Source organism: Parastagonospora nodorum, assembly GCF_000146915.1.
Source record: "Parastagonospora nodorum SN15 chromosome Unknown scaffold_14, whole genome shotgun sequence".
Classification (NCBI taxonomy): Eukaryota; Fungi; Ascomycota; class Dothideomycetes; order Pleosporales; family Phaeosphaeriaceae; genus Parastagonospora; species Parastagonospora nodorum.
The window spans coordinates 500,828-523,582 of NW_001884562.1; the positions used below are offsets into that span (position 1 = coordinate 500,828).

Genomic DNA, 22,755 nt, shown 5'->3' on the forward strand with positions numbered 1-22,755 from the left:
CGAAACAATGAATCGAGCTCTCAAAAACGAATTCAGAAGCTTTGTGGTGTCCTCCGTGCCCCTAGGTTCTCATCCAAAGACCGTAGTGCATGTAAGTTTCGCCTATAAGGTGAGCAATCTAAATACGACACCATACCTGGGGAGCTGCATCGCCTCCTATGCGCTGAACTAGAGCATTCCCTGCAAGTTACGTTGGAATAGTGGACGACAACATCTCTTAACACCATATCTCCTTCCATATAGATGCTGCAATGTCGTCGTCAGGCTTGAAGAACGTGAGAGCTCGGCAGAGTAACTTCCCAGGTAAAGCGCTCCGCAGCATTGGCATAAGAGCGCGTCATTTGGAGATAGTACTACACACATATGTGGACAAGATGTGTATGCGATGTGCCGTAACAACGAACGTACAATGTTCTCGAGATCGTCTCGTGGAAAGCATGGCTGGCCATAGCACACGCTACCCCCTAGCTTCGGCACCATACTTCGGGGTACCTCGGGGTACTTCGGTCACACCTACATAGCTTGGCGTGCAGTTATAAGCTACAGCGCAACACTACCTACGAAGTGTCAATTGGTCACAATCCTGGAAAGTTTTCTAATTTGTGCCCAATTGCAGTCTGCCAGTACCTAGGTAAGAATCCATTACTATTCCGGTCTCCTTGTTCTTCACCTACCTAAGTAGGTAGCTTAGGAATGCGATTGACACTGTTATTTTAGGATCTTAGAAGTTTTCGAAATCATCGAACACGGTCCAAAGATTGACTCAAGGTATGTAGTAAAGGACTTGACCAAGATTCGCGGACTCCAAGAAACACACTTGAAAGTGTGCCGAACGTACAAATGACACAAGAAGATAACGTGCACAGGCCCAGGGTGGACTACTTACGATGCTTCTCTTGTTGGGGATATGTTATTGAGACATCTAGACTTTTACAAATGACTGATCTTGGATGGCAACTACAGCGCCCAGGAGACAACCTGACTGACTTCGTTTAGCACGATTGTACTGTCTCACGCATCGAACGACTGTGTGCACAGTCTTATAGCTCAAAGCAAATCTTGTGCAAGCCAAGCTGAGTGAAAAGCCAGTATCGTGGTTCCGGTACTTTTGGGTAACGAGACTTCGTGATGCGCCATGCTTCCACTTATCTTCTTGAAGCCGTTGTTGCGATGAGTTCTATATGCGACATTCGACTCTGAGACATGCTCAGAACAGTGCTATATCAGCAAAGGACGCTCCTCTTCCAAGGCACCACCCCTTCGACAAATCAAGAAGGATAACCGGCTTGCAGTAAGGGGCTATGACTTACACATCGGCTTGAAGCGAAGAGGCACGACTCAGTGAGACTGTCGGAACGCAACATCCGGAATCCTTTCGAATTGCCGAATTATAGGCCCAATTATCTCGAGCGCCAAAACGTCTGGCGTTGTCAAGATAGGATAAAGTTGGCGATCTTTAACCCAAACTAACCCCCGCATAACCGTCCCCGCACGCGAGACGGGTTCCATCCCTGCCACTTCGCTGGTCGTGATGCAGCTCCCCACATTTTAGCCCAATGTCGCTCCCCCAACTTTTGTAGATGCTCGTTGCCTTGCGAACATCATAAGCTTCAATGTTTGCCTTGAGCGTCTCTTACATCTTCATCTACTTACTTCACCCTTAAATCTTGGCGCGACTATGCCTTTAGGTATATTAGACGACAACAAACTCGAGCATGTTCCTGGAACAGCACCTTTGAGTGAGCTGGGCAGGACTGATCTTGAGGTTGCGGCTTCTGGTGTTGATCGTGGTCTGCTGAAGCACGACAAGACTGGTGAAATCGTTCTCGTTCCTCAACCCTCAGACTCACCAAATGATCCATACAACTGGCCAAGATGGAAGAAGGAGATGTTCACGGTCGTGATCGCGTATGGATGTGGATGCGTCGGAGCTGTTGGACCTTTGTTGACGCCAGCTTTCGTGCCGCTGGCTGATCAGTTCGGCGTACCACTTCAGCGCTTCACTCTAGGTTGTAATGGATCTTGCATCGTTGCCATTGCTGCAGGAAGTCTTATTTGCAACGCGATGGCCGTGAAGGTTGGCAAGAGACCAGTCTACATTGTCACCACTATTGGGTTGGCAGTCTCCTGCTTCTGGGCCGCTGAAGTCAAGAGCTTCGGGTCACTGGCCGCAGCAAGAACTATTCAGGGCTTGTGTATGGCACCTTTTGAGGCTTTGATCCCAGCTTCGGTAGCAGACATTTGGCATGTCCACGAGCGTGGTTTCCGCATGGCAATTTTCAATCTCGGCGTGCTTGGTGGCATCAATCTCGCTGGACCAATTGGTAAGTACCTTCTCTGAAAAACTTTGACTCAATTACTAACATGTCCTAGCTGGCTCAGTTATCCAAGAAGGCTCTTATCGCATCGCTATGCACGCGATGGGTGGCGCTACGATGGTTATGCTTCTCCTCGTCATCTTCTTCATGCCTGAATCCGCCTTCGCACGGCGCGGCGCACTCAACATCGACACCAGCGACAAAACTCTTGACATCGGAAAGTCTGAAAAAGAGAATGTCGAAAACATTGAGGAACAACATGCCATTAGCGTGTCTTCGGAACCCAAATGGTCCTACACAAAGGAACTTCTGCCATGGGCTGGCTACTGGGATCATGTATCCTTCTGGAGGACACTGCTGCGCCCTTTCTTCATGATCGTATCTCCAATCGTTATGTGGGCGACACTGCTGTTCACAATTTGCATCTCCTGGCTGGTTTTGATCTCCATCACGCTGTCGCAGATCTTCTCGGCACCTCCATACAACTTCTCTGTTAGCGCAGTCGGCGCTACCAATGTATCGTCATTTGTCGCATCCGTGCTAGCGACGCTGGTAGCAGGATACATCATTGATGGCGTCGCCAGATACATGTCGACGCGCAACAATGGTGTCTTTGGTAAGTAAGCCTAAACTTCAACACCGAGTTTTCACTGACGATATTAGAACCCGAGTTCCGTCTCCCTATCATGATTACCTACCTCATCTTCACTGCGACCGGATTCTTTGCCTGGGGCCAGTCCCTGTACCACCAAGACCCGTGGCCCATCCCCGTCATCGTCTGCATGGGCCTGATCAACCTCGGGGTTCAACTCGGCACCACATCTGTAGTCACATACGTGAGCGACTGCCATCGCGAGCAATCTGCCGAAGCTTTCGCCATCATGAACTTCATCAAGAACATGTTTGCCTTCGGACTAACATTTTACGCGAACGACTGGCTAGCCACACAAGGTGTTAGGGATGCGTTTTATGTCATCGGCGGAACGACCTTTGCGGTGACTTTGACGACTATTCCGATGTACATATATGGCAAGAAGGCTAGGAGCTGGGTGCATAGGTCTAGGGTTCTCGATAGGGTGTTAAAGAAGGTGTAAGAAGCGATCAACCAAACGTGGTAATGACGCTACCGACTCAGGAGCACGATACCGAGTTAAATAAACTCCCAAGGATCCTTCTTGTAGTTTGAGTGCTTCCAGTCTGCAGTAATTGAAGTTGAAAGTTCACTTAAGTTATGGCAATACCTGGACGCGACTCATTGATGCATCTAGTTGTAGGATACTGTCTATGCTGACGACACTGTGAGTTACATGAGTTGCGTGACTAGTTCAGCCGCTATGTCAACCAGAGGTCCGCGTGTTTGTGTGATGTAAGCTACGAGCGATCATGGCACTGGTCAAAGCTAAACTCGAGTAGTCACTGCCAGTCAGAACTGATTGTGACTCAGACAAGAACTGAAATATAAGTGAAATTCGCATCACGATGTACAGTCACGTAAATTCTCTTCTACTTTGCAACGGAGAAATCGCCTTCTTGTTTGATTTGATGTTTGTGAAAACGATTGAGGTGCTACAAGACTGAAAAGGTTTCAGAACAACTGGAGGCAGATGAGAGGGCTTACTTGGAGCACATAAGTAGTAGCATCTCATACGCATTTACATTAGATCGGTATGTTCTGATTTCAAGTGTCATTTAATCCTACAAGTACGAGTATCATGAATCTGCAGCCTCGGACTCAGTATCTGCCCACTGACTGTCATCATCCGATCCACGCCCCTCATTCCCCGTAACGTTCGCTGACTGACCTGTGGCCGCCTCCCCGCTAGGTTTGACGCTGCCATCAGCATTTTCCTCCAGTTCCAATTTACAGTTGTTACACTTGAGTTGCTCACCGGAGCTGAAGGAATGCCAATAATTGATTGTGCTGCAGCTGGGACACGTGAACCAATCTCGAGACCGGTCCAAAATGCTGCTCATTTTCATCGACGCATCACCTAGTCCTTTCTCTTCCTTCTCACCATACCCACTGTTTCGGCGGAAAAGATCTCCAGCTTCCACTGTGCTTTTGCTGGGCGATGCTAGAACAGGCGCATCCGTCTTGTGAGATTCGGCATTCACATTGGGTACCTCTCCTCGTCTGTCTTGAAGAGATTGGGTGAGTTGGCTAGTGTTCGATGCGCTATATTTTCATGTAAGCGAACAATCATTTGAGAATTATGACAATTTGGCCTACGCGTTCCTATGGGCAATTTCTGCGCCTGTAAGCTTTCCAAACTCGCCAGTTGTGGAAGTTTCCTCGGCATTCTGTGGTGCGCTCATGTTGATCAAAAGTTGATTTATTGGTGTGATTGTTTAAGATGTTCTAGTAAGTAGTATCGTTGCTTGATGGTTTGCTGTGTATAGTGCAATCTACAAAAGCCTTGAGAGCCAGCTTTTTATATTCACCTACATGACTGTACCGCCGTGACACCTGACTGGACTATGACTTTTACGCAGCAATTGCGAGTTGGTGTTGAGTCTTTCTTGACACGTTTAGCTTTCCAAGTCATACAGCAGGCATCCTCCGGTTCTGAAGTTGTACACAAAAGCCTTGCCACCCTCACCACTTCCCCTGCCTTCTTCGTTCTTCATCTCGTTCCATCGCGCTCTGTATCCGAGTAGCAGATCATGAAGCTCCTGGAGGTACTTTCTCTCAGCGATTGGCATCTTCTGAATCGCTTGGCGCCAGGAATCGGGGTCACTCAACCTTGTCTCGCGAATCAGATTCATGACCTCTTCCTTAGTCTCGATAGCTGCGATGGGCGCAGAGTTGAAGGACGAGAGGAGCTCTGAAGACCGAGTTTGTGCGGCTTCAACGATGGACCACTTGTTCGACTTCTTGGAGCGGTGTTGTGCCATCAGGACATCGACGTTGTTCTTGGCGGATGCTGGTGCGGAAGAGCTTGCAGTAGGTACGGCTTTAGTGAGACGCTGTGCGGCGCTACCTTCACGGGCCTCGCGGTCTCGGAGCTCGTTACGAAGGTAGTTCAACAAATCGCCAGTGCGAAGATCTGTGTCTTCCTTCTTTCCTATAGACTTAACCTTGAGTTCTGGCTTGTCTGGTGCAAGACCATGCTTAATGACAATGACCCAACTGTGTCTGTCGTCTCTATAGTGGCGGAGTATGTCTTCGACCGAGTGGGCATCTACGGCAAGCTCTGCAGTGTAGCCATGCGCAATGAGCTCAGCCACCAGCTTGACGCCAGCCGAACGAAGCACGTTGGAGTCAAAACTAGCCACTAGGCAGTCACAGCGTCGTGGCATCCATGACACTATTGGTGTGTCTTCGTCGGCGTGCTTCTTCAAAAATGTCGACTTTTCTGGCTTTTTGAGGTAGCGCGTCATGGCGTTTACAAGTCTGTCCCAGCCAAGATTGACACCAACAGCATGGTAGCTCGAGGTTGAATGAGCGTGACCTGGTCCCTTCGGTCGATACTCGTCAATCAATTTATCGTATCGCCCACCAGCAGCTAGTACCTCGCGCTGCTTCGTATCAAACAAGCATTGGAACATGATTCCGCCAGCATAGAACTTTTCGTTGAAGCTACCCAGGACGCTGACATAGACTTTTCGCTTCACGTTCCATAGCTTGGTGTAGCCAACCACAGATTTCAAATGTGCGAAGATTGCGTGTGTTCGATCAAGGTACTTGGTGCCCTCAAAAATGCGTCTCAGTTTAGAGAATGCTTTTTCTGGTGAATCTCTCCAGTCGAAGCGAGCAAGATCGTCCAGTGATGTGGAGGATATGCCGACATCCGAAGACCGCAGTAAGTTCCGTATCACTTGCCAAGTATTCTTTCCAGTGTTCAACCTGCTTAGTACCGTCTTTACAAGTGGACGTTGCGGGGCGCTAATACGAGAAAAGTCCATTACGATGTCCAGAAGGTCTGCATGGTTGAGGTGGAAGCACATCTGTGTAGAGCCAAATGCAGGGAACTCGTCAATGATGTCGTCGACAACCTTTAGAACTTCAGCTTCCTTTAGAGCAAGATCCAGTGTATCGTAGGACAAGATGTCAAAGTCTGCCTCGCCATTACTGCGAGGTGCACCCCCGGAATAACTGTCTCGGTACACTTGGCCGATTGTGAACGTCTTCTCGAGGAATGGTGCGCCACGACCGATGCTTCGAGCATACGGCAGAGTCAGATCGTACGGGAGCTGAACAAGGGTTCCAGAAGGATCGAAGAGTTTGACAGCATTGGTGTTGGCGTAATGATCTGACCAGGGTAGAAGGGGCTGGCGCTGGATCTCAACAGCACCATGGCTACGGAAAACCATAGCCAGCCTGTCCCTGACCAGGTTCTGCAACAGTATGTCGTTTGCCTTGATGGTGTTGGCTGCGACGCCCATGTCCCATGCATAATCCCGGGCCTGCGTGTCCGGCTGTTGAGAGAAAAGAGCAGCCATCATCTTCGTGTAGTGTGGGGAGTTGCGATCAGACAGTGCTTTGAGTGCTTCTTTGACAGCCTCGTCTTCGATCTGTAGGGGAACCTTTCCAGTCCGCAGTAGCTCACCACAACTCGGTCGTTCGGATGGTCGATGACTGATCAAGGACTCAATGATGCTACCCTGTAATGACTTCTCTGGTGTCTGGAACTCCGCAGGCAGATCGTGCTTTCGTTCTCTCAAGGAACGAATGGTCCTATCTCGTTCCATCGCTGTTGTCAAAGGGAAGCACATCTCGAAAAAGATGATGCCCATGGAGTACATGTCCACCTTGTCGCTGTAGCTGCCGGTCATGTTGGAGCTGAGCTCTGGCGCCACATACAGCGCAGTACCCACACTTCGAGTCATGTCGCCATCCTGGATTCCTGCGGATGCCTTCTTGTCTGGTCTCTGGTACTGACCACTGGTAGCGAGCCCAAAATCACCAATCTTAGGGATTTTCGCCACATCGATGAATATGTTGTCTGGTTTGAGGTCACGATGTATGATACCAAGTGCATGAATGTGCGCAAGGCCTTCTAACATCTGTCGAAATAACCTCCAGTACTCCTCCGGCTCGTCATAAAGACCTCTCCGGATAAGATCTCGTAACGTCTGCTTTTCGCAGAATTCCATTTGAATGTATAGAATTGATCTCGTTGATCGATGGTGGTGTGAATTAGACAGTGTGCGCCTCTTCACCATGGGAGATCGAGGTCCTACACTTGCGGTACCAGTATCATCTTCTAGTTGCAATTAGCCTTCCTGTTCCACGACTTTAGCAATTATATATACGTACCAGAGTCAGAGCCAAATATGACCGCATCATCGTCCTCGTCTGAGCCTGCATCCGAACCAAATTCTATCTTGGGGTAGCCACTAGAGCTGATGAAGTCTAAGCCTGAAGTACTTGTACTGAAAGCCATACCGTTTGCGCTGCTGTCCGAGCCATCTGATTCGCTTCCAGATTCATCACTGTTCAAGGTTATGGATTCATCATCGCCCGCCTCAGGCATGCCAAGCGTATCTTCTTCCGGCCAAGCGGTGTAATAGCGCACCACACAGGGGTGATTGAGTTGTGACAACAGCATCACCTCGGAGAGTACGTTGCTAAGCGCGGCTGCCGACTTTTGCTTGATTTTCTTGATCGCATAAGTCCGTCCATCGACCTTGTTGCGTGCCTTCACCACCACGCCATAACCACCTTTCCCTAGTCGGCCTTGCTCAACCCAGTCAGTGGCATATCGCGAGTAAGACCCTCCGACCCCGGAAGAAGACTCTCGCCGAAGTTTGAAGCGACTCAAAGAAGTGGAGGAGTGTCGAGATCGTATCGGCGACGGGGGTCGGTCGTAAATCGGAACATCGTCCCGCAGAAATTCACATGGGATGAGATCGAAAGCAGACGGCCGTTTCTTCGGGTCAGGTTTGAAGAACTTCCTCATGATCTCCTGGAGTGGGTCGGAGCACCCTAGGCTTTCCGACAGATCCTTCGGCGAGTTGTACTTCTGAGGCACATCAAGTCCGAATAGCATTTGCAAGAAGACTACTCCGAGATCCCACACATCCGTCTTTCGTGTGCGACGCGCATCCTGTGCTAGCTCTGCGGCGATCCAGAAGGCTGATCTGGACGTAGTGGAAGCTGGCTCGCCCCTACATAGATTTTGCATAACATGCAGGCTGTCCTGGAAACCTGCATCTGCCAAACTGACCGAGATGCTGCCAGTAGTAGATTTTTTGAAAAGAATATTGCGGGGGTGTACACGCCTGTGAACAATACCGTTACGATGAAGGAAGTCGAGGGCCTCTAGGAGCTCGATAGTCCAAGAGCGCACTTTAGCGATGGTGACAGGGCCATCATCTTCCAGCTTTTCGCCTAGAGACCCTTTACTCGCTTGCTCCATGAGTATATTGACTTCCCATCCAGAAGAAGGTAGATGCTCAATCTTGAAATCTAGCACGGTCATGATAGCGTTTTGGCGTAGTCGCTTGATTTCTTCCATCTCTTCCTCAAAATCCATAATGGCCTTCTTCAGTTGCGGTCCGGCAGAGGAGTTGCCACCACCCACACGAGCACGCTTCAAGACGAGGGTCAGAGCAGAAGAATTTCCCGCAGGCTTGACAAGCAGATTCTCGGTTACAGGGCCAGCACGGAAGGGAAGCATACCTTCCACCACGCTACAGTCTACCATCGAGTCGCCATGTGGGAAGGAGACCTTTCTGTCGAATGAAATTCGGCTGGGGTTCTCTTCGGTAGGAAAGTAGGACGTCGGCACGACTGCAGACGCTCTGTTCTTGCGCTTTACCATCAAGTCCTTGCGGCGCATCTCATCGCTAACCAGTTGTTGCAACATACGCTCTTCCTCGGCTTGCTCTTCGTCTTTCTTCCTTTGAAGCTCTTGCTCTTGCTGCTTTGCAGTCTCAGCAGCCGCAGCTTCTTGAACAGCACGTTCGGCGTCCAGGTTCTCAAAGGTGCCGTCGTTCTCGCGCACAGCAACTTCGTCTTCGAGAATATCTTGAATGGCGGTTGCTATTTCGTGAATCATGACCTCTCCCAGTAGCTCCTTTGGTCGTGTCTTTAGCAGACTTTGAAGCTTTGTACAAGTCTTCTTTCGGAGATTAGTCGCATTCTCGAGTGTCAGAGCAGGCAGCGACTTTGGATAGGTCGCGGTGACTTTTGCGCACAACGTTATTGATATATCGTCGTTAGAGAAAGATCTCAGCTTCAAGCGCAAAACCCGATCTGTGGTTTTCTGCGTTCTGTTAGTCACGTCCCGTGTGCATTGCGTTATTCTGTCTGAAATGGTCCTCTATCATCCAGAGGCTATGAAGTACTTACACTCCACGCTCCTGTAGCTTCCGATTCTTCATAGTCGTCCATAAATATGGCCTTCAGGACTTCACGTTCATCTTCTTGTGCCTTCTCGTACGTTTCCGAGGGTTGCGAATCCATTCGAGGTCGGATCGGCAGTGTCTCCGTAACGGGACTCGTGGCCGGAGAACCTCCATTCGTGTTGCTGGTGAGGACATTCTGCTGCTTGCTTTTACTTCTGGGTGTTCTATGCGGTGCCATGTTGGGCTGTCTTGTGGTTGGTTGAAGGATCCGTCATGAAGAGTTTGACGGGGAGACGAGCAGCCGAAGCTGCCGCCCTTAGACTGTAGACATCACGTTCACTTGTAGTTTCGAGTGAAGGTGTGTAGTTGATGAGATGCAAAGCCTTCATGGCCAACGCATCTCAAAGTAGCGGTGGTGGGGGCGATTCGATGCTGGCAGGTGGGCCCCACGCTCGCGCTAAGCAAGGCAGGCGCAAGCGGCCGCGCGACGCGACTCCTTCACGGCTCTAGCTCTCGGTGCATGGGCACAACATTCGACATCACGGCTTCCCCGACCGTCTCGTCAACAACCGCGCAACCACGTAGCCTTATAGATGTCTTCGCGACTCGCCTACTTTCTTTGTCACTTTTAATTTCACCGTCACCTGGGCTGTAGACGCTCAAGTCTTGGTAGTAAACAATCGCCAAACACACCCGCGGTCTTGCAGAAACAGCTCCAGCCTCTGCTATACACACCTCTAACGGCTCTTGTCTACTTGGCTTCACCCTTTACACACATGCGAAGACCTTCATCATGTTTACCTGGATTACTGGCCCCCGCATCACCAACGTGATAGAAGATCTGCAGCCAGGTGCGCACCGAAAAGACCCTATGTTCCGCCCGTGTGCTCATTGATTGTGTAGAGAACAACTACGAGTCCACCTTTCTCGAACCGCCCGAGACTCCGGCGCACCAGTTCGCCGTGAACGCGTTTAAACATGCATTGTTCGGTACCCCAGCGCCCGAAGACGCCAGTAACCCTTCCAAGCGGAACGACAAGAAGGCGAAGATAGACGCAGCAAACGCAAAGAATATCGTCATTACTCCGCCGCCTGACGATGGCCCACTCCTATCGCCCTCGAAGCAGCCCGGAGGCATACTCATGACACCCGGTACTGCAAGTAAAGGAAGGAAGACAGTGTCGTTTGGGTCCCATGTTGTGGACAATGAAGGCAAACGCGGAAACATTGGAAAGAGTGGTATCCCGAATGACTGTCCGGGGAAGTTCCCCAGTCCTTGGACACCAGGCACGCAACTGAAGTTGGAGCCAGGAAGCGACAAGCGACCACGCACAAAATTCACCGAAGCGCTGCTGGACGCACGAACTACCACGCAGCCAAAGTCTGGTCAGAAACCAAAAGCAAAGGACGATAGCGATATAACGATTGATCTGGGAGCGCCACGGTCTGAGTCTGGAAAGTACTGGAAGGAGCAGTACGAAAGCTATGCCGAGAGGAGTGAGAAGGAGATGAAGAAGGTCATTGCGAAACAACAGCTGGCCAAGAAGTTTGCTATGAAGAAAGACAGCGAAGTCACCGAGTTGACTACCAAGTTTGAGCAGGAACGTAAGAAGTTCAGGCAACGGGAACGAGAGCTGGAGCAACAAAACCAGGATTTCCAGGACAGGCTGAGTCAAGCTGTGGCGGACAACACGTCCGCGACCATGGAGATTGCCGCACTTAAATGCCGCATCGCGGTACTAGAGCGATCTTCATCCGACTCCATGCAGGATAAGCCACCATTCCAGATATTCGAGGATCCGAGCAAGGACGCAATTCGAGCTACGGCTGGACAACAGCGGGGTGACGAAGCATCGTTCGCGCCATCGGTCAGTATGGCGTCTTCTGGTAAGGAGAACCACTCCCCTAAGCCCCGGCGCCAGCATCGCCAGAGCGTGCCAGATAGATCTGCCCAACGGGTCACTCAACCAAGATTTGGGACGTCGCAAGGCGAGGTGTCAATTGTTCTAGGAAGATCTCCAATGGCGCCAGCAAAGCCTGATGAGCAATCACCAGATGTAATACCAGCGTTCATCGCATCAGAGCAGATACCGAGGTCACCACTGCAAGCGCGAAAGACCGAGCCAGCGAAAGAAAATTACGCGCCAAATTCGCCAGATGCAGTGCTGCCGTCAAGTCCCCTGCCCATGCCATCTCCTGGTATCGATCCGTGGATGGACCTGAACAACGAGAGCTCGATACAACCTGTTGACAAGATGGCAATGCCAAACTATTCTAGCAAACCTTTCTCGAGACCAGAATGGGAACCAGCACCAAAGAGTCAACGTGCTACGAAGCCAACATCGCAGACCAAGCACGCAGCGCCACCAAAGCTCGAAGATCGAAGAACCGAGAAGCTTGCCGCGTCTGAGGTCAAAGCAGATCTCTCGACTGGTCATTCTCGACCCATAAGAGCTGCGCGCGACGTCCAAGATCGACCAAGTGCTGCTACCTCAAGCGACAACCATTGCATCAATGAAGTCAAGAAGACAAATGTCGTAGTTCCGAAAAAGACTGATGCAGTCACGAACCACTCACCAACAGATCCAAAGTTTGACCTATCGAAGATTACTGCACACCATGCAGAAGGATCGTCGCTGGTGAAGAAGGATCGAGCTGAAATACTTCCATTAGACAGGAAAGAGCAAGCAAGGAAGCGGCTTGAGGAGCGGAAGAGGCTGAGGAAAAATGCCCCCTCCTAAGTGCGGCGCTAGCCTTGTCTAGATTCAGATATGGGAACAGTCTTTTGGGTTTGCATGGTTATGGGCATTCTTGGAGTACAGCACGATACCTTTTTGGACTTTCAGAGCTTTTGATCAATACATATCTTGCTATTGCACACCAAACATGTGTCGGGTATCTCGAAATGCTTCTACGGAGCATCCATGTCAAAACGCCTATAAATGCAAGAACGCTATGCTGTCAATCCGACTATTCGCTCTCATTTCTGCCCCGCGGCAATCTCCTCCAACGCCTTGAAGACACCCACAGCACTATTCTCCAACGCACTCTTCTCCCGTGGACTCATCTTCTTAAGCACGTACTTTGCCACAACATCGGGCTCCCTACTATCCGGCCTTCCGATGCCCACGCCAACACGCCACCACTTGGTCTTCCCCAGACTCGCCTGACAGCTCTTGAGTCCATTGTGTCCCTTAGCACTCGCTGTGCCATCTCTAACCGTGACCTTCCCCAACTGGGACTCCAGCTCATCATGCACAACTACCAACCGCCCCTCTATCGCCGGATCCCCATACTTCCGCTTAACATCCTTCAACCACTCATTATACGCGCGCCCCACGCCTTTGCCAGACACGTTCATCAAGCTCGTGCTCTGCCAAAACGTCCAGTCTTGAGCAACAGTAATCGGCGCACCATCTGTGCGTTGAAATCCGGAAAATATGCCAAAGGACATACCGGATGTGTCGGGCGTGGAGACTTGGCCAGCGAGACCTTTTGTGAAGGGCTTGTAGGATTTGTGTACGGCGAGGTAGGAGGTCAGGATGTGGCCTGCGGAGTGTAGTGTGTTGGCATAGGTGCTGCCGGGATTGCCGATGGAGCAGACTAGCAGCGGGTAGGCGGTTTGTATGGCGCTTTTGGCAGGGGGCATCGAAGCTGGTGTTGAAAGCTGGTACTTTTTGGGTGGGTTGTTGGGCGGTTTGCTAGATTGTGTGGCAGGTGGTGAATCGGCGCAGTCGTTTTTTGCCTTTTTCAATTGGCGCTTTTCTTTGCGGCTCAGGGGGATGGTAGGTGTAGTGAATGCGATTGCGGAGTCGGCGTCGCTGAGCTCAGGTTCTGGCGATGAGGTTTGTGGAATTTCGAGATCGGCTGCAGGGGTCTGCGGGGAGCTCTTAGGGCTGGCCACGTGCGCACGTGTAGGCGCGTTCGACATGATTAAGATATATTCAAAGTTTCGGGTGGAAGTGAAGGAATGTGAAAGGAACGGGAGAGGAATAGCGAAACTCATGTGAACTGGAACGAAGGGTTTGTTCTATTCCCACTTCCTTCACAAGTTCCATGGTTGACATTGTGAGCGTACCGCCACAGCCACATGTCAGAGTCATAGTGGATTTGTAAGGGCGCCGTGTTTGGTTGTGAGGCCGCAAGGCGCCCTTTCTTCAGGCTAGCATTGCAGAATCTGCTGGGCCATGAAATCAAATCATGGCAATTTGCAGAAAATGTACGATTGCCATCGTTCGTCTCATGTGGGTTTGGACGGTGTGAATCGTGCCCGAGATCTCTTGGCGTGCATCATCGTCATCGTACAGGAACAAGGGTCCAGGCATAATTCACTCCGCGCCGAGCCACCCTGTCGCCACTCGCGCGATTTCGTTGCTTCACACCCGGAGATCACTCTCTCAGCTTAGACCTGGGCATTCGAGGACTTCTTTCCACTATTGCGACACTACCACACCAACCATGGCGGACAGACAACGAACGCCGCCACGCGCGACCCGCTCTGCGGGCCAGCTTCCGCCTAATCCTCCCACGCCTGAGCAGATTCGAAAGATGGAGATAGCCCGCCTCAAAGCGAAAGCTGCTGCACAACAAGCTCAAGAAAGATCCGCACCAGCGCCAGTCGCAGGAGCAAAGCGTCCCATATCCGCCATCTCAGCATCGAATGCGCCCACGCAGCTACGCAATGCCGCTGCTGCATCACCCCAAAAGCGAGACCAGAATGGCATGATACAGCCTCCGTCGAACGACTATATACAGCCGGCGAAGAAATACGCGAGGTCGGAATTCATCGATTATGACTTCAGCAAGATGACGGACACGAAGGGTGGCTTCTTGAGCACAGTAGACGATCCGCATAATAAGGCCATGTGGAAAGGCATGCCCAAGGAAGAACAAAAGCCAGAGGGCATGACCATCACAGACTGGGAGCGTGAACGTATACGGCGGAAGCTACGCGCAAATCGAGCAGGACCGTTCGAGCCTGGTATCTCTATTTTGAACACTGTAAATGGCAAAGAAGAAGAGGACGAAGAGGCCGCGCTCCTCGAAGCCGCGGAGAACGCCGAAGTCGAAAACGGAACATTCAAGGGCAAGTACGGCGACGGAAAGCGCGATGTCAAAGGCAAATGTCGAGAATGCAACAGTCTCGAAATCGACTGGAAGTGGCAAGACATATTCGGCATCAGCGTATGCAATGCCTGCAAGGACAAGATACCGGACAAATACTCGCTCTTGACCAAGACCGAAGCTCGGGACGACTATCTCCTCACGGACCCCGAACTCAAAGACGAAGATCTTCTACCCCATCTCGAACGCCCGAACCCGCATAAACAGTCATTCCACGCCATGCAACTGTTCCTACGCTTGCAAGTCGAAGCCTACGCTCTCGGCCCGAAGAAATGGGGCTCGGCCGAAGCGCTGGACGAGGAATACGAGAAGCGCAGGGAAACGAGTAAGGCGCGCAAGGAGAAGAAATTCAAGAATAAGCTCAATGATTTGAAGAAACGGACGAGAGTTGAGGCGTATAAACGAGCACGGTTGGGTGGTGGTGCGGACGCGGCGTTTGGACAGAAGATCAAGGGCCGGTATGATAAGCATGAGCATGAGTGGGGTAGGAGCGTGCTGGATCCTGAGACGGGCATGACGAGGAAGAGGTGTGATGAGTGCGGGATGGAGGTTGAGGAGCTGGAACTCTGAGGTATGGATGTGGGTGTCGGAGTGATGTATGTTTGTTTTGATGATACCCTAGCGTGAATGGATTACTGCTTTGATAGCATACGAGCTTTTGATATCACATGAGCATCTGATATAACAGGCCTTCGAGTTTCAAAAGAGGTCCATGTGATAGCAAGTTGGCCTGACTTTGTTCGTCCAAAGCACATTGTACAATGAGAAAAACGACTATGATCAGGTTAGACTTTGCGACGAAGCACCGCAGCACACAACAACGAAACTATGTGGCATCGAAAGAATACCACATTAAGTCACATGTCAGCTTTTGAAGCTTTATATCAAAAAGCCTTTTGTCAGATACTTCAGCATATCGCAGATCATTAAGTCCTTATCATTCACCGCCTCAGCATCACTGTTCGCACATAGTCTCTAGCCGATTCTTCGTACAAACACAATCTTCACCGAGTCCAATATACACAATACGCAACGAAACTTGCATATAAAACGCTTTGCCAAACATCTCCAAAATCATCATCCTCATCCTACAACCACTACACCTCCATCCTCCAAACACAATCACGTCACACACATTCCCACACTCACACAAACAAGCTTAGCAATACTCACCAACACAGACGATATGCTCGCTTCAACCACTCCTACTTCGGCTTGCATTGATATGGCTAGCAACCTCCCGTCCACTCCAGTCGATGGCAGCAAGTGCGGCTACTGCGGTAAGAACCATGGTGGGTCGGCAAATGATTGCCAATGCAATGACTGTTAAGCACTGGAATTAGTTGAGCACCAGGGACTCCCTACGAGGTAGAGTCTAGTTGCAGAGTGATACAAGGTCATTGCGATGTCGGGAGTATACTCGACGATTAATGACCAGGTGCATGCTTGAAGATGAAAGGATTGGTTAGAATTGAAATCGAGAAGATTTTGCAAGATACCGTGTTTATGCCTCTTGAAAACTGTATAATTCTTATTTTGAAAGTGCTTGTACTGTCATGATTTTCAAACACAGCGAACCGGCCAATTGCACACATGTACAAGTATCATTCTTCTGATCATGGTGACGTTCAGCCCTGTGTATTGCGCCGAGGATTGCAAGGAATGGTAGCGGAATGCCACAGTGGAGCGCGACGGTGAGAGAACATGTAGCAAGCTGAGGACATAGTTCATGGAGATATCAACGGACAGATTCATAAGCAATTAATTTCCACAACCACAAGTTGGCAAGCGTCTAACAAGCTTCTTGCTAACGCCAAATCTAGGCCCTGTAATGTATCTACAAGAAAGTCACCAGTAATGATGCTGTTAATGCTGAGCCACAAGCGGTCTCGACTCTTTCTTCTGAAGAGGGACATCATCATCATCATCGTCCGAGTCAAGTCCGGCTAATTCAAACTCCTGAGCGTCCCGTACCCGTCCATCAACCCTGGCGTAACCGTTGGCATGACCATTTGCCTGCCCGTTTAAACGAGGTGCTTCGGCATCAGATTTGGAGTCCTCGCCCCACGCACTTACGGCGTAGAGGTGAATGAGCATGTTTACGACTGCAACGTATGTTAGCGCTGACTAGTATAGGACGTAGGTATTGACTTACAAAGGAAGAGCAAGAAAGCGACGCTGAAAAGAATGAGGATATAAGACACATGCGTGACGTTCGCGTCGTGCAGGATCTGCATCTGCTCCTCGGTGGCGCCCATGAACATAAAACCACCGGCAATGAGCAGGAACGGTGTCATGTACTGAAAGCTGTTCGGGTCTGAACCATCGGCAATGAAGCTGCGGTCTTTCAAGACGAAAGAAATTTCGATGATACGAGCCGCACCAGCAGCCATCAAGGTGTAGCCAAACACGGTGTGAATCATGGTCGAAATGGGCAGATGTTGGGGATGCGCAGACATGGCCCAACCTGTGACAAATATAACCATTCCAGGTATAAGGTTGCGCTTTGGTCGTCCACCTCTTGTGCGGCTCAACCATACTCCAACCAAACCAGCTGCCCACCAAATGATGCCCATAGAAGTGTGTTGCAAGTCGTTGTGTCCCCACTCATGCCCCCAGCGGTGCTCCGTAAAGGTGTTGACGCAGCCCCATGCAGCGATGACGAGCGAGTCGAAGAATTCTTGGCTTCGTCCGGTGCGCCTGAGCCATGCCTGGCCTACCAGGAGTAGGATCACAAGGATGATTCCATAAGCAATGAATGCACTTCCCATGATGAAATGAGCCAAGCATTGGCCTGTGTGATCGGCTCTGCAGAATCCGAGCGCAGTGATGCCCCCAAAGATAAATTGCACCCAGGTGGCGATTGGCATAGCCTTGCCAACGAAACCATGTACCCTTATTACAACCTTCCGTACCTTCGCATGTATGCCCTTCTCTAGGTGGAGTTTCAAGTAGATGCCCATGGCGATTTGCGAGATCAACATAAGCATGATGTAGGGTACGAATTGGGCATGGATGTTCTTCGTAAACTGCCTTCCCTTGTGCTTATGGCCGAGGAAGTATCCCGCGATGGCGAGAACGGATCCGAGGGTCTGCACTGGGACATGCCATCTAGAGCGGATTATCTGAACAGGTTAGTCGTGGGTTTGCATGGCATACAGCTTCATCTACTCACTCCCAGAACCATTCCTGTAGGAAAGATGATGCCCCAAGCCATAGTCTGGATCAAGATGTGTACCCATAATATCGAGTCGAGTGGGTCTACTGAAATGGCCTGTCCCTCTGGAATCTTGTCCGAATGATGCTCATGGGCGGTGACTGCAGTGCTAAGGAGCAGCGCCGCTGCGGCAACTGCTTTGACCCTGAATTCCATCGCGATGTTTGTTGGAGGTGGCGCCGTTTAGAGGTCCTGATGGCTGACGTCACGCTAGGAGCGAAAAGAAGTCTCCAACGTGGAAGTTTTAGGGTGGAGGAGGCATTCGACGCGCTCGTAAGGAGAGGTGGTGGAAGGACGAGTGACCAAGACGGGGATCTCTATTGAGAAGGTGCATTCATGCGTCGCAATTATTGTGAGTCTCAAGTGCACCGATCCAACCCCAGCCAGTAGCGATCCACACCTGAACCAAATTCCCCTTTCTAAAGTGGGGTATCACGAATTCTAATTGGATAATAATATCTAGTTAACGTGCGTAGCTCTTGTTAAGACTGCATACGTCTTATATCTACCAATGAGAAGCTTTCTACCTCTAGTACCGTGCGTAGCGTACCTTGGAGCGTTGGATCGATGCATCCGCCATTGGCCTGCACCGCGGACCGACCAGGAACACCGACCCATCCTTCGCCGGCCTGCCCTGCATTCTTCTCTCACCACCAGCATGGCGCCCGTAGGAGGACGAAATGAAGTTCCGGACTCAGAAGACGAGCCTATGACATCTTCGCCTGTCGCAGTTTCAGATGGTACCGCCGATAAGCTTTTCGCGATGGCGCATGTTCTACCCCAAGACACCCAAGACGCGCCGCAAGAGGCTACGCGTCTTCACCAAGCAACTTCTGGGACCGTTGCCAATGTGGCCGCGCAACGCACTGGTGGCTTGGACGCCGATCAAAGCATTGCTTCAATCGACATCGACGCGCCCACGGATGAGCGAACTGACATTCAGCCTACTGCTACTGTAGCTCCATCGAACCAAACCGATGAGGTCAGCAACAGTGTCGCAAATGATATCCATCGGGACATTGCACCGCATTTGGGTTCAGAGACTGATGACATGAGGCCATCACAGCATGCGACAATGGCAGATTATGCGCGAAACAATCAACATATGCATGTCAGTGATTTGACAGCTGGGCCTGAAACAGTGACAGCTCCCGCCGCTCAGCAAACATCAGAAATTGCTGGAGACGCGGTTCGGCCAGAGGTAACAACACCCAAGCAACAGCCTGAGACCGTGGACAACAAAGTCGCACCCGAATGTACCAGTGAGCGTTCTTCATGTCGATCATCGTATGTATCGGAAAACATCAATGAACCGGAAGGAGAGCCAGCACCCCAACAAGTGGAAGCAGACCTCGCGCAGCACATTTCATTTGCAGATGATCAGGTGAGTGCAGTTCGCTCGAACAAGCAGGGTGCTTCGCAGGAGGATCCCAGTACACTCGTGACTTTACAGCATGATACGCCACTGCTTCCGGTGCCACCACCGTCGAGTGACTACATAACTTCAAACGAGACTATGGATTCTGGGCACGTGAGCGAGACCACACGACCGACCGAGCAGGACGCAATACAGCGCCTCAAGGACGAACTCTCAAATAGCGGATCTGGTGCGAAGCACGGAGTTTGTCTGCTGTATACCTTTGTCGGCAATCCATCCACTTACAAATTGTGCAGGTTGTTTCCGAGGACGTGCATGATAACACTAATGACGAGGCTGCTGGACTGCGCACGGAACCTGAAGGCCAGAAGAAGGGAATTGACCTGGAAAACGAAACACAACAAAACGTATCGATGTCGCTGAGCTCTTCTTCGGGGGTCGATGTCGAAAGCCATGGAGATATGATCACATCAAAGGACAACTCAGATGAGGTTGACGCGGATCGATCCTTGACAAGTACGAGCGCCGAGCCCCAAAAACCAGGGACAGGATCGGTCTCATGTGGTCCCGACTCCAAAGCGACAAGTTTCGATGCGTCTATGGACATTGATATCCCGCCCTCAGCTAGGAAGGTAGAGACCCATACTTCAAACAAGGAAGCTGCCGCCTCATCAAGCCTCTCAACAGCCGAGTCTACAAATGTACCTACCGCACACAGTTCCGCAGAACAGACATCACAAGACCCAAGTCAGGCTCGTCTGGAGATGTCAGACATTCCAGCCTTCACCAATGTACGTGAGACTAAGAAAGCAGTTCCGGAAGAACACCCTACAACATCAGAGTCAACCCCCAATCTGCAGATGAGCGCACAGCCCCAGCCCCCTCAGGCATGTCCTACCTCAACGCCTGCGAGAACTCCACAGGAGATTACACTCGCCGAGCTCAAAGCGCAAAAGTCAGCAATGCTAGCTTCTCTTGCGGCTCTTCCTGCGATCCAAGTGCTCATGGAAGAGAACGCATCTGCTGATGTCGATATGGCGGACGGTGATGACGAGCCAACGGAAGCCGATATCATGACCGCTGCAAACAAGATTGTGAAAGACCACATCAAGCTTTTGCATGAGTACAACGAACTGAAGGACGTGGGGCAAGGACTGATGGGCTTAATCGCCGACCAGCGCGGGGTGAGAATCATTGAAGTGCAGGAAGAGTTCGGAATCGAGGCTCAAGATTAAAAATACACTAAGATTTTTGCGATGGAGGAGTTACAGGCGTCCTGGTGGTGCAGGAACAAGGCATACCCAAGGTTTCGCGATTACGACGAGCAAGACGCAACATATTTCATGAACAACGATTGCAAGCGAAGTTTTCTCCTGTGTGTTGCAGAAGCGTTGCACGATGTCTGCGAGCATAAAGAAAGCTGATAGGGGTACATCACTCAACACAAAGCTAGCTTGCTTCGTGAGAATTGCAAAAACATTGTGAAATTATAGCGAAGAGCAAAGCATTGATCATTATAAACTTCCCTCTTTACCCAGCCCACAAGTTGCAGCACACATTCACTCACAGATTCATCATGGGTCAAGATTTACTTCCCGATAACGTCATTCTGACAACCATCTTTCCCACTGCTACACCGGCAAGTGTACAAGTCGTGGCGAATACCTGGGCAACGTGCACGTTTAGGGTGCAGTTTAATACTCCCCCCGAGTCACATATGTCCAAAGATCTGATCGTTCGCTTGGAGACTTCAAACGACAAATTAGCAGCCGTCGCTGCCCTCGAAACCCTAGCCCGAACATGCATCTCAGACTTGGTTCCTGCAACATACTGCGTGGGGCAAGCCATAACAGCCGATGGTAGGGCTGTCGAGTTTTCAATCTCCGCATTCGTAACGGAAACTGAAACTCTGGAGTCTTTGTGGCCCTCGCTGGACGTAGTTCAGAAGAAGGTCATACTAGAAGAGGTCATCGCAGCGATCAAAAAGCTTCAAGGTTCTGAAATCTCACCAAAGGCTGAAGCACATCGCGTCCCCCTAATATCCACATGTCAACTGCTCACAGATTTCGTTGCGCAGTACCAGCTCAAGAAGTTCGCCACTTCCTCCATCGAGGAAAGCTCCGGTGGTGTGACAATTACATCTGCACTGCCCAATATCAATCCCGTCTCATTTTCCAACCAACAGTTGAAAGAGCTGGACAACACTGCAGTATTTTGCCACAATGACATGGAGCCGCGCAACATCCTCATCCGCCGCACCACCTCCGGCTACAAATTAGCCGCCATCATCGATTGGGAAACAGCCAGCATCGCGCCATTCGCATTCGAAACTGCAGCTAAAGATACTCATCTAGGCGCTTCCAACCAGTACTTCGACTGGTACTCCATGTACAAGTCAGCCACGAAGTCTCTCATTCCAGATGGCCATGTGGCGACGAAGTTGATCTGCGCTGTCCATTTGATCGTTTCTTCGAGACAGCGCCAGCTGCTGAAAAATGTCAGCGCGGAGATTGAGCGGCGCTGGGTAGAGATGGTGGAGTTGGAGATGCATGAGGATGTTAGGGCTGGGATGGTGAAGAAGGAGGGCGCGAAGGAGTGGAAGTATGATAAGGGGGAGCTTGTTGAGCTTGAGTTGCAAGTTCTCAAGGATTTTGGTAGGATCTGATTTGGCTGCGGGCTTTGTTAGGGGCTGGCATATATGTTCTAAATTCTAGAGTTTCAGTATAAATTTAATGTTGTGTAGTGTTACATGTCAGTGTCTCTTTATCGTGAGCAAAAGGTGATAAAATGGTACGTGGTCATACGCCATTCCAATAGAGTTTGGGTCCCGCGAAGCCATGTATGAACAGATAAAGAAATACTGACAAGCATCATATCATATCTGAGCGACTGAGTATCTTTAACTACCTAACTTATTCAATATTAAAAAGGTGCTATTATTGGAACAACTTTAGTTAATAATTAATTCATATTTTCAGTGCGGCGTAACGTATACATTCTGCAGATCTGATCTTATTGTAATGTCAGAACAGAGCCATACTACGTGTGTTAGCAAGTCACCAGATATGTACATAATATAGCATGAGCAAGAAGCAGTTTAAAAGAGCAATTTTATATTATAGCTAGTGATCAGGCTCACTGCCACGACTGAGTTAACACCCGAATCGCTACAGAGTCGTCCACATTCACACATGTACATTCATCAACCCATTAGCAGCGAGACACTCGGTCTCAAGCTGCCCAACTCCAGCTAAGCAAGACCATGGCTGCGAAAGCGCTTAGTCGTCGTAGCAAGTACACTTGCGAGAACCGCCAGCGAAGTTGCCACCGCACTCACCGCAGATGTTGCCGAGGACGACAGGGGTGGGAGAAGCGACAACGGCGTGGTTGACCACGGAGGTGGAGGACTGAGTGGTGGCAGAAGC

At 50.5% G+C, this 22,755-nt stretch overlaps 9 protein-coding genes across 9 annotated transcripts; 5 read left to right on the plus strand and 4 right to left on the minus strand.

Annotated features, from left to right (window-relative positions):
* Positions 1–1,678: 1,678 nt before the first annotated feature.
* On the plus strand, positions 1,679–3,551 carry SNOG_09209 (hypothetical protein; the record flags this gene model as incomplete). The annotated part of the gene is made up of 3 exons (XM_001799456.1): positions 1,679–2,324; positions 2,374–2,934; positions 2,982–3,551. The coding sequence occupies 3 exons, from the start codon at positions 1,679–1,681 to the stop codon at positions 3,410–3,412; spliced, it is 1,638 nt and encodes a 545-aa protein (XP_001799508.1). The 3' UTR covers positions 3,413–3,551.
* Positions 3,552–4,028: 477 nt separating this feature from the next.
* SNOG_09210 (hypothetical protein) lies at positions 4,029–4,634 on the minus strand (the record flags this gene model as incomplete). Its single annotated transcript, XM_001799457.1, has 2 exons — positions 4,029–4,494; positions 4,549–4,634. 2 exons carry the CDS (start codon positions 4,632–4,634, stop codon positions 4,029–4,031), a joined length of 552 nt encoding a protein of 183 aa, XP_001799509.1.
* A 213-nt stretch (positions 4,635–4,847) lies between these two features.
* SNOG_09211 (hypothetical protein) lies at positions 4,848–9,322 on the minus strand (the record flags this gene model as incomplete). Its single annotated transcript, XM_001799458.1, has 2 exons — positions 4,848–7,325; positions 7,601–9,322. The coding sequence occupies 2 exons, from the start codon at positions 9,320–9,322 to the stop codon at positions 4,848–4,850; spliced, it is 4,200 nt and encodes a 1,399-aa protein (XP_001799510.1).
* A 1,082-nt stretch (positions 9,323–10,404) lies between these two features.
* On the plus strand, positions 10,405–12,352 carry SNOG_09212 (hypothetical protein; the record flags this gene model as incomplete). The annotated part of the gene is made up of 2 exons (XM_001799459.1): positions 10,405–10,440; positions 10,463–12,352. 2 exons carry the CDS (start codon positions 10,405–10,407, stop codon positions 12,350–12,352), a joined length of 1,926 nt encoding a protein of 641 aa, XP_001799511.1.
* A 239-nt stretch (positions 12,353–12,591) lies between these two features.
* On the minus strand, positions 12,592–13,542 carry SNOG_09213 (hypothetical protein; the record flags this gene model as incomplete). Its single annotated transcript, XM_001799460.1, has 1 exon — positions 12,592–13,542. The coding sequence occupies one exon, from the start codon at positions 13,540–13,542 to the stop codon at positions 12,592–12,594; it is 951 nt and encodes a 316-aa protein (XP_001799512.1).
* A 527-nt stretch (positions 13,543–14,069) lies between these two features.
* SNOG_09214 (hypothetical protein) lies at positions 14,070–15,305 on the plus strand (the record flags this gene model as incomplete). The annotated part of the gene is made up of 1 exon (XM_001799461.1): positions 14,070–15,305. One exon carries the CDS (start codon positions 14,070–14,072, stop codon positions 15,303–15,305), a length of 1,236 nt encoding a protein of 411 aa, XP_001799513.1.
* A 1,296-nt stretch (positions 15,306–16,601) lies between these two features.
* Positions 16,602–18,108, minus strand: SNOG_09215 (hypothetical protein; the record flags this gene model as incomplete). Its single annotated transcript, XM_001799462.1, has 3 exons — positions 16,602–16,840; positions 16,891–17,827; positions 17,911–18,108. 3 exons carry the CDS (start codon positions 18,106–18,108, stop codon positions 16,602–16,604), a joined length of 1,374 nt encoding a protein of 457 aa, XP_001799514.1.
* A 502-nt stretch (positions 18,109–18,610) lies between these two features.
* SNOG_09216 (hypothetical protein) lies at positions 18,611–20,565 on the plus strand (the record flags this gene model as incomplete). Its single annotated transcript, XM_001799463.1, has 4 exons — positions 18,611–19,573; positions 19,612–19,846; positions 20,057–20,121; positions 20,254–20,565. 4 exons carry the CDS (start codon positions 18,611–18,613, stop codon positions 20,563–20,565), a joined length of 1,575 nt encoding a protein of 524 aa, XP_001799515.1.
* Positions 20,566–21,047: 482 nt separating this feature from the next.
* Positions 21,048–21,995, plus strand: SNOG_09217 (hypothetical protein; the record flags this gene model as incomplete). Its single annotated transcript, XM_001799464.1, has 1 exon — positions 21,048–21,995. The coding sequence occupies one exon, from the start codon at positions 21,048–21,050 to the stop codon at positions 21,993–21,995; it is 948 nt and encodes a 315-aa protein (XP_001799516.1).
* Positions 21,996–22,755: the final 760 nt, after the last annotated feature.